Source organism: Eimeria necatrix, genomic scaffold, assembly GCF_000499385.1.
Source record: "Eimeria necatrix Houghton genomic scaffold, Enh_scaff149, whole genome shotgun sequence".
Taxonomy (NCBI): domain Eukaryota; phylum Apicomplexa; class Conoidasida; order Eucoccidiorida; family Eimeriidae; genus Eimeria; species Eimeria necatrix.
In genome coordinates, this window is record NW_013654967.1 from 59,925 (window position 1) to 70,365 (window position 10,441).

Below are 10,441 nucleotides of genomic sequence, written 5' to 3' on the forward strand. Positions count from 1 at the left end.
CCTTCTACTGAGCGTGGCGCACCGATTGATCTAGAATAAAGGCGACACACAATTAGACGAATCATCGCCTTGAGAGGAATCTTCGCCTCCTTTGTTTTAGTAGGACTGCTGAACGAGGCGATTCTAGAGTGGCTGATCACGTAAGATTTCGGAGGCACGTTGACGGGACCATAGAACGCATTTATAGTCTCCTAGTGCGCCTTCGAATCCAAAATGGGTGCTGGTCTTAGCAAGAAGAATTTCCACGATGGAAGCCTTCAGGTAATCGTATCGTTGTTCCTTCGTCTCTGCAGTAGAAGCGACTGTTAGCAGCGTCTTCTGGGTGGAACTACAGATGTGAACACTTTGGACTTGCAGTTTCCTCCCTGTGGCGTCTGCTTCGCTAGTGCAGTCGTGTATAAACTGTGCAAGCTCTCAACAATGCACAGCTAGTAATCCACGGCTGTCGCCTCGTGTACCTTTGACGCTGCCTTTGCTTGTAGACAGTGGAGCTTACGCGGGGGACAGATTCGACTCTTTGACTGACGCCTTGCTTCGAAACGCTTTCAATCCCGTTTTTTTGCAGGTCTGGAGCCGCTGCTGTTCTGCATGGAATGGGTGGCTTCACCCGATGCTGCATTATGGTGCGGTGCCCCTCATTTTTGCTGTGGGCCTTGCGGTTAACGGCGAGCTCACGGCAAACCCTGTAACTCTTTTTCAGAAGCTCATATTGAACTGATTGTAGCCCTTTATATTGCAGCCAAACGGCCCCGACATTTGCAGTCGCACCACGCACCAGAACAACAAGCCCTCATCTTCACGGAAGTTGCAGTCTGCCTTGGACATTGATGGCTTCACGACACTCCCGACCACGCGCGTGGCCTGAGCACCCCGTGCTGTCTCCAGTGGTTACTCTTCCGGTACGGCAATATTTTGCTCGTTGAGGTGGCTGCCATTGCCTTCCCGGCAGTACCTCACGAGGAAGCCAGCGCGTCGTGTTAGGCTACGAGAGCATGGCGACATTGACTTACAGCCACCCCTTCGCTAGGTTGGGTGGCGTCCAGCCTCTTCTCTCAGACGACGTGCTAGCCGTGCTTGGTGGTCGTACTAGCTGTCAAGTGCTGTGATCGCGGCGGCACGCCACGGAAGGCCACGGCTGCGCGGCGACACGGAAGGGCTAATGGACTCTTCCCTACATACGAAACTATGCTAAACCGTGTTTTCCCCCGCAACAACTCTGCTGCGGTTACTGCTGCCTAACTACATAGGTGATCCTATCCAGGCTGTCCATATGGCCACACTAGCGAAAACGACTGCAAGCAGCGCTTCGTCTCCACACCTGACAGACACGTACCCATTGTCCCCTTCTATCCAGTGGCGGCGCACAAATACGCATCCTGCCAAACCCATCGGGCTGGGCCACACGCATACCACGCACGGTGGCAGCGGATGCACTGCTTTTCGCAAAGCTCCTCGACCACTCTGTCAGGAGTCAGCTAGCCCCGGGCTGATCGATGCCAACGCAGCCTAACATATGAAGTAAAATTCATGTCCAAAAGGACGAATACACTATGAAGCTGCATGCGACGGAGACGGCTTGTAGCTTGCTTCACTTCGACGCGTAGCACTGCACTCGTCCTGGGTGGGCCAAGGTACCGAAACTGCGTGACAACTGGCGAGGCCGGGCAAACGGTGGCTTAACTGGATGCCCACCTCACACGAAGCAACGTAAACACAACTGTTGCGGCTAATCCAATGGTTACTTCTCTCAGGAATTACGTGATCTAAACAGCGATGCGTGTGTGATTCACGCTACTTGGGAGACCTGTGGAGCTGCATTTTCCACAGAAGGTTCAGAGGCTTCGCATCAGTTTCTTGGGCAGCTGTCCTTTTTATGGTTGGCGCTTGCTGCGTTATCGTTCGGTGCGTCCAGCGGGTTCCTCGTGAGTTCACTAATGCTTCTCCCTAGCTTTCTCAAGCGCGACGCGATTCGATTTCGTGCATCCTGCACGAGTGTAGGGACTTTCAGCTTCACGCAGTCTTCACTCCTTTGGATGCTACGGGGCTGCTTCGTCCGGAACACGTCGAGAATTGTCTGGGGGTCTGCGCCTTCGAACGCCACCCTGTATGTCGACATGAATAGCGGAAACAAGTGCTCGACTTCGTTCGCACGTATCACCTCAGCAACGAGTTCAAGCGTAGCCGGGCCCTAACAGTACATCAGAAAACAGTCACAACGCAACGTACAAACGCTCACAGTTGGAAAAGAAAACATGAAAACGCACAATGTAACGAAAAACGCCTCAAGCGAATGCCCCTCCCACGCAGAAGTGCCAGGGCGGCCACCATCGATCCACATCTGTATACCTGCAGTTTCTGGCCATTGAGCATTTCCCTCTCCAGTTCATCCCATCCTTTGCCCTTCTGCCGCACGAATTCAGCAGCAACCTTCGAGTTACGTCCCCCAAAGACTGTAGTTATTACATCAGCATAGCCCGCGCTGTCATATAATGTATCCTGCAGCAATTGTACAAACAAGCGCAGGCCATGTCGCTCTCTTCCTTGAGCGCAGACTTCGCGTCGAAACGTAGAGCTGTGGTGTCACGGTTATAACAACATAATGGCTGTGCTCGTCAGCCCTATCCACGTTACTCACAGCAAGGAGGTCACCAAAGAAGGTCATAATAAACGTTTTAATCTCTTCAACTCCAAGTCGTAGAATTGCCGCCTTCGTGTTGGTACCCTGGCCCATTCCCTCACAAAATCCACCAGCAAGTGCAACGACGTTCTTTAGAGCTCCACAGACCTGAAGTGTTGAACAAAAGCGTCCATAAGTTTTAGGAGCTACGGGAAAGCCCAGCTGCTGGGAAGCCAGCTATGGTGATGACGCATGGAAAAAGCGTCGGGAGAAGCCACGTTGGCATGACACAATTGCTGGCTCACCTCGACCCCGTCAACGTCCGGGAGCACATTTATCTTGAAGTTAGGTCTGTCAAAAAGCAGTTGCCATAACGCGGCCGTTTCGGTCTCCCCATCCGGATGGCCAATGGTCGCCTCCGCGAAGTTCTCAGCGGCGACATCACTGGCCACATTGGCACCTGTTAAGGAAGGCAACGCCATGCATTACACTGCATTGCATTTAAGAGACAAAGGGGTTAGTGCCATGTGCAGCTCGCAAAACTGGCTAGTCTTCATCCACAAGTTCCCCACACAAACGAAGCCAACACACGACACGAGCTTACCAGACAGAATGCAAGGCTTGGGAAGATCCAAGATACTGCCGATTTCATGAGTCAGCGTTATCGGCCAGCCATTCCTGACACCTATGCCCTTGATAAGCGAGATCGCCCGAGTGTGCGGAGGCAGCAGCTGGGCTTTCTTTAGTTCCCGACAGGCTTTCTGCTCACAAGAAGACCCAGAGGTCGACTTACTGTGCGTCCATGGCTGTCACCCCGCTGATCTTGCCAAATCGGCACTGACCAGGGGAAGGCACATAAGTTTAATGAGCTGAAACTCCTGAACAAGCACCCCTGTGTCATATCTCTGGCTCTCCCGTTGTAAGCTGCAGTGAGAAGTCACCTCAATGAACTGGTGAGGCATGACGAAGACCAAGAGATCCGCATCTCTGCATGCATCCGTAAGGGATGGAACAGCACGCAAATTCGAGGGCAGTTCAAAGCCAGGAAGATACTTCCTGTTCTCATGATTGTTGTTTATCCAGTCGGTCAACTTGCGGCCCTCAACCTCCTCCTCAAACACCCACATTCGGACCTGCGAGCGCAGCAACACAAAGCGACAAAATGGCTCCACTACTCATGCCACGCAGCGCTGGAACGCCAAACGTTTCCTACAACACAGCCATTGTTCCCCTGCTGGCAAAAGGGTGTGCGCATCAGATAGTATGCAGAGGGCAAGGCGCTCATGCCAGTGGCCTTGAAAACACCGCGTAAGCGTCCCACATCTGTGTTAAATATATGCGAGTCTTTCGCATTGGCAGCGACGATCTTCCCTACAGCTGTTCCCCAGTTGCCAGAGCCAACCAGAGAGACCTGAAGTGGTACACGCATGGCAGTCAAACTATGTATCGACAAACAATCTGGCAGAACGGAGTTCCTTGAGGAGCTCCAGAGATATATGGCCACACTAGCTTCAACGGCGCACGCTTCGTTTCCCTACTTCGGTGCGGTGAACCTCCCTTAGCTTCAACAAAATGAACAAACATGCACAAACGACGCAGCCAAAAGGTGGCACAATGCAAACTACCTTCTCAGATGAGCTCCTGACTGACGCCGTGCCAATTGATTGCGTCAAGATCACGTGAGGGTATAACACAAAAAGCCAAGTTTGCGCCGCTGCGTGCAAGGGCCGCTTGTGTCGGCCGAGACTTAACCAACTCTTGATAGCCCAGTAACGCACCTTGAGAGGCCCCTTTTGAAGAGCTTGGAGAAGTGGGGGGTAGGCGGACGCCGGGCGCAAGAACGCCTCCATACTTTCAGGCGCCAACAGAAACGAAAGACAGACCAAGAGCACCGCGTTCCAGACCCGTAGACCCATGCGAGGCCAGCGAAACCCCTGATGGTACGAACTGGAAGCGGTGGGGACAGTGACAATCTTTGATTGGCAACTTCGGTGGAAGCAGTTGCACCTTACTGTGCCAGGCCTCCGTTCGTTGCATATGCCAGTCAGTCTGGGGCTCTGTTGTAGCATTGATATGGAAAATATATAGCTCCTCAACAAAGAATCTTGCAGCGTACTAAGCTGCAAGGATTATAGAATGGACCTGCCTGCACATGCCATCTGTTTAGTCCAATTTTGCATAACTTCCTGTCAAAGAAGAGACGAGTGCGAGGGTATCGGCAAGAAACCTGCTCAGCCCGAGGAGAAGCAATTAAGAGGCCATCTTACAACCGATGATCTGGACTCTCATCTCAAGATATCTGCGTCGGGCGCAGTGGACGACAGGTGGTACACGGTAGAGGGAAGCGCCACACACCGCACACAACACACCAGGGGAACAGTAGCTCGCAGCCCTACCTACCACTACGTTCGCATTGTCTTATCTTTAGTGAGCGCGTCATAATTCATATTAACTTGCAATAATTACTGAGGGAAATGAGATAAGCTCATGGAAGTCCACTGCAGCCCTTGCAACACGCGAGACGCCTTTTTGTCTCATGAACGAAGCAACTGCCACGTAGGTGGCGCAGCCGAAAAGGACAACAGCGAGCAAACAAGTCCAAACACTAGGATAGAAATGTTACATATGTCAGACCCTGCAAATTCATCTTTAGTTTAGCTATATGCATTAGCACAGGGGATGGCCTTGCCTCTGCAGTGGGTTTTTCCCGCCCTTCCGTTGCGCATCCACAATCGTATCCAGAATGGGTGTGGGAGGTTACTTTTTCGGCGGCTGCAATACACTGTACAAGAATAGTAGTTGGGAAATTAGCGGTTTTCGTAGCAAGTAAGGTTTCATGGCGGCATTTGTATAAGGTTGTGTATGTTTGTGTAGTTCCCTGCATCGTGGTGTCTGACGGGCGACGTTGGAAAGGTGTAGATTGTTGTGGAAGCCGTGCAGCACTTTGCTTGCTTGACGGAGTGTTACGTTTATTCGTGTATTTGTTCACGTGGGGACGGGTTCTCTTGTCTCTGCAAGCCGAGTTCTCTTCAGCTGGGGCCCGTTTAGGAATGTACGAAAGTATAATCCATTTGCACTTCGGGGATGCCTTGCTGCCCAAAGCAACAAACTGTATTGGGGTTTTCAAACACCTTTCGAAGGAAGTTGTGCCCTGCATCCTTAGTATATTGCCCATGAGGCCAAAGGCGCTTCAGGCATGTCCCGCGGCCACCTAACTAGAGTAGCCAGTAACCTCATGCGACGTAGCCTGAGGCTGTCTAGAATGTAGTGCAGTAGATAAAGGACGTTATGTGCAAAAGACTGTACCGCACTGTAAAGTACAGGAAATGCTCTCTTTATGTCTGAAGTGAGCTGATAGTACAGCCATTGTTTGGCAAACCGTCTCTCTACGGGTTATTTGGACAGACTGGTCCCTTAGTTGTTTCTTCGATTTTGGCAAATAATTCTTTGGCGTATCTTCTGCGAAGGTGAGTGCCACGAACACTGTCCTTAAGCATGGGAGGGAATGCACGAGCAATCACCAATAATTCAAATACTTTGCGATTCAGCTGTTTCAACAGCACTATTGGAGTTTCTACACAGGAATTAGGTAGAGCTTTTGAGTCTTCCTGTTGTTCGACATTTCCTAAGGGTATCTCCGCATCCCCACTTGTACCTGCACCCCGCCATAAAGAGTTTCTGAAAGTTGTATAGCTTTGTTAAGTGCTCTCCAGTCTGCGCTATACCAGCGCGTGAATATTTAGGGCGCAGTGTTCAGGTCAGAGCACCGCAAACTGGAGAAAGAACCGGTAATAGATGCAAACCGGGTGGCTGGCCGCCATTTGCCCGCTGGCGCCTCTGTTTTAGCAATTCCGGAATTAAAAATGTAATTTTAACAGTGTTGGTATGGATGCTGAGCTGTCAGCCTCTTCGGCGAAGAGGTTAGTAGCTGGCACAAATCCACACGTTAGTGGTCACTGAGTCTGCCTCTTCACGGTGCATCATGTCTTTCGTGAAACATTTAGCAGCCAAGGCCGTCGGGAGCGGATGGTGGAATCCTGTCTTACAATGACGCGGAGTGAATAGAAGGCGCGGCGCCTACGTAGAAGGCGCGGCGCCTAAGCCAGCGGTCCCGCACTTTCTTGTGTCCATTCTGCTCTGAATAGATTTCACTGAGGACCTAAAATCATCATGTAGATCTCACCTACAGCATTGTTCAACAAATACGAACTTCCTTTGGGATTTTGGTTTCCTATTAGGAATTTAATTTGTTTTCCAACTAGTTATATTACTAGCAACAAGATATACTAGTGAAATGTCACATGCCTTTTACTGCACAATGTGTAGTGCACAGACACTACAATGGGGCTGGTTAGTGCTCTAGAGAGGATAGCTAGCCAGCGACCTACGAGGGGTCGCAAGACTGGAGGGGGACAGGGCCCTCTTACCAGACAAAAAGTAAGAGAAAGCGATTATTATTTTGTATGCACACGTGAATTCGTGGAAATGCGTGGAGACTGGGGCTGGAGACAGCGCCGGCGCCAGGGCGAGCCTCCCTCCCTTAGGGACTAGGAGGCGAGCTCCAGAGGAGGGAGCGAAACAGACAGACAGATTTTTGAGAACTCAAGAATTTGTGTTCATAATTGCAATAGCTATAGTTTCTAGGAAATGGACTTGCGTGGGGTGCAGTCTATAGGCCCTGCCCAAGGGACAGAAAGCACGTAGTCGCAGCTGCGGGCGCAGTGCACTACACAATGTGTTATTTGAGAGGCGTCTTTCGGTTGGAAATCCAGATTCCTACATGCAACTAAAACGCCCTGCGTATCCTTTTGTCTATTTCTTCATATGCTTTGAGCTCTAGTAATGAAAAAAATGCTCTTTTGGTTTATGTGTTGTTGTATTAGGGAATCAAAATTTCTGCAACCTAGCAATCACACTACACGGTTCTATTGTGATTTTCTTTGTAGTTATGCCAGGTCTTTTTGGTGGATATAGAAGCTATTTCTTACCAGTTTACCTTTTAGTAAAATTCATATTTTATTGCCTGTCAAGTTCCTTTGTTGTAGTTATATCAAAGCTTCTCTTGGTCCAGATACGCGATCTCATGTATGGTTAAAAAGCTTCTGTGACACCAGGCAAGCGACACCAGGGAGCCTCTATCAATATACGTTTTTTTGCATGGTAAGGTTTAGCGTTTGCTTCCGAGTGAAAATTTCTGCCCCAAAATACTCCATTATTAAAAGTACTTTCACAATTAAAATGTTATGTGCAAGACCAATCTATAAAGTTATCTCGCATTTCTAACATTTAATTAAATCTTTATTAAAAAAGATAACCTGAGAATTCTGTTGTAATGGAAATAAAGTAGATAATAAGTCCAGTAATCCATGTCACACTTAAATAAGAATAACTACTCGTTACCAGAACTCGAAGAATATGAACAGATAGATGCAAGAATACGCAGGATAAATCAGTTACATGTTGGAATCTAAATTCCCAACCGAAAGACACCTCTCCATTAGTATGTCGTACACTAACAAAGGCATATGACATCTCACTAGTATATATAAAAGCTAATAATAATCCCGTTTCAATTTCGACAAGAAAAGAAATTCCGAACAGGAAACCAAAATTCTAAGGAAATTCATATAACTTGGACATTGATATAATTGTAGGTGAGATCTCACTTGAGACATAATAACCATAAAAGAGTTCAGCTGGCCTGGCATCTGTTTCTTTCCAGAACGAACGCTTTTTACGCAGGAAGGGATGGGTAACACTCGGCTCTTCACCAGTATGACTGCTACTGTAGTGCGCAAGCACTACAATAGAGCTTGCTGGTGACCTATAGAGGATATGTAGTGCGCAGGCACTAAAATAGGGCTTGCTGGTGACCTAAAGTGTAGTGCACAGGCACTACAATGGGGCTGGCTAATGTCCTAGAGATGATAGCTAGCTAGCGACCTACAAGGGGCCGCAACACTGGAGGAGGACAGGACCCTCCCAATAGGATTAAAATAAGAAAAACTGTCTATTAGTTCTAATGAATACGTGAAATGCGCGGAAATTGTGTGGAGACTGGGGCTGGCGATAGCGCCGGCGCCAGTGCGGGCCTCCTCCCCATAGGGCCTAGGAGGCGAGCTCCCAGAGTGGAGCGAATCGAACAGACAGATTTGAAACACTTAAGAACTGTTGCATGTCGATGGAATAAAGCTATAGTGTCCGAGAAATGGGGCTATGCTAGGCGTAGTTTGTAGGCCCGCTCGAGGGGCAGGAAGCAGTGTAGTCACAGCAGTAGGCGCCGCGCACTACAATTGGGGGCTGTTCCGGGAAAGAAATCTTTATTCTTTCCGGACTTGGGAGTAGCAATACTATCTTTTAATAACTCGCGCCTAGAAATCTTTGCTCGGTAAGGGATGCACCTCCGCAACGGACGCGTTATCGGCCCCACACCGCAGGAGACTCCTACAATGCCAGTCAACAAAATGCCGAGCGGGACACCAGCCCATCATCGCCACCCGACTCCGAAGCCCACCGTGGCAGAGCGGCCGCATGGGCATAAGGAGGCGCCCCCGCAGGTGATACCTTTGCCTAATGTTATGCCAGGGGACAGTCCCTTCGTCACATGGGACCAATTCCAGTCCGCAGTGAGTGTGGTAAGAACTGTAATAGGAGGGACCGTGGAACCCGGCGCAACGACTCCCATACTACCAGAAGACGGCAGCACTATGCAGGCCTTTCTGCTGCACATCGAACCCCGGTACACGCAGATGGGATTGAAACCGCGCGAGTGGGGAAATGCACTTATAGACCACCTTGTGGGCCCGGCTCTAACGTATTGGATGTATCTACGGAGAACTATCGACCTAAGCGACTGGGCGACAGTACAGCGCAGGCGTTTGGAGCGGTTTGACAGAACAATGTCGCAGAGTCAATTGTTAACGGAGTTGGCTAAAGTACGGTGGAATGGTAACCCGAAGGAATACACGGACCGGTTTGCGGCTGTAGCGGAGCGTGGTTTGGGTCTTGCCCCCGACGAACTCGCGGACTATTACTGCACCGGGCTACCGACAGACCTCCATCTTCTAATAACCAATAACGGACAGGTGAAAAATCACTCGTGGGAACAAGCGGCGACAGCCGCAACTCAGCTCTACGAGCCCAAGCAGAGTATGCTGGAACTCCGAGAAAGGACAAGTCGAACCATTAGGACCGCCATCCAAGCTAATGGACCCCGTGGGCCCCAGGAAATTGAAAATCGCCCTGGGGGAACCCACGCTAACTGCTTTGAGTGTCAGGGTCGCGGACATCCGGCACGTGTCTGCCCTAGCAAAGGAGAACGTACCAAACGTCTGGGGGAAATCTGCAAGAAGTGTGGCGGTGTGGGACACTACGCTCGGGACTGTCCTACGTATGAACGAGGCCGGCCCGAGCCGGTGGACAAGAGCAGTAGAGCGCCCACCCGTCCTAGCACTGAGAAGACGGAACGATTAAACGTGCGGGCCTAGGCGTGGTTGGAGACGAGCGTTCTAAGCCGCGTAGCCATAGCAAAGGGATGTTGTGTGCGGTAGCGACAGGCCCTAATGCCATTTCAGTTTCCCTTGAGTTGGGAAAGCAACTCCTCCGCACTGCGGGAGGAGCTTATAAGAGCGATGGGCGCGCGGAAGGGACTCAGCCGTTTTCGGAAATGCGGCGGGAGTCTGGGTCAGCGTCGATCCTGAGTGAAGAGACTCCGGACGCCACGATGAATAGCAGCAGGAAGTCTGCAGAGGCAACAGAAGACGGCTATAGGTCAGACGCGACAGAGATTGTGCCACACTGGTGGAGGGAGACTTGCACGAAAGA

The 10,441-nt window shown here is 50.4% G+C and overlaps 3 protein-coding genes across 3 annotated transcripts; 2 read left to right on the top strand and 1 right to left on the bottom strand.

Moving 5' to 3' along the window:
• Positions 1-213: 213 nt before the first annotated feature.
• On the top strand, positions 214-828 carry ENH_00015410 (hypothetical protein, conserved; the record flags this gene model as incomplete). The annotated part of the gene is made up of 2 exons (XM_013584333.1): positions 214-261; positions 667-828. 2 exons carry the CDS (start codon positions 214-216, stop codon positions 826-828), a joined length of 210 nt encoding a protein of 69 aa, XP_013439787.1.
• Positions 829-1,846: 1,018 nt separating this feature from the next.
• On the bottom strand, positions 1,847-4,686 carry ENH_00015420 (glycerol-3-phosphate dehydrogenase, putative; the record flags this gene model as incomplete). Its single annotated transcript, XM_013584334.1, has 8 exons — positions 1,847-2,188; positions 2,347-2,496; positions 2,636-2,785; positions 2,923-3,077; positions 3,222-3,378; positions 3,559-3,750; positions 3,939-4,028; positions 4,396-4,686. 8 exons carry the CDS (start codon positions 4,684-4,686, stop codon positions 1,847-1,849), a joined length of 1,527 nt encoding a protein of 508 aa, XP_013439788.1.
• Positions 4,687-9,012: 4,326 nt separating this feature from the next.
• ENH_00015430 (hypothetical protein) lies at positions 9,013-10,104 on the top strand (the record flags this gene model as incomplete). Its single annotated transcript, XM_013584335.1, has 1 exon — positions 9,013-10,104. One exon carries the CDS (start codon positions 9,013-9,015, stop codon positions 10,102-10,104), a length of 1,092 nt encoding a protein of 363 aa, XP_013439789.1.
• Between the last annotated feature and the right edge of the window lie 337 nt (positions 10,105-10,441).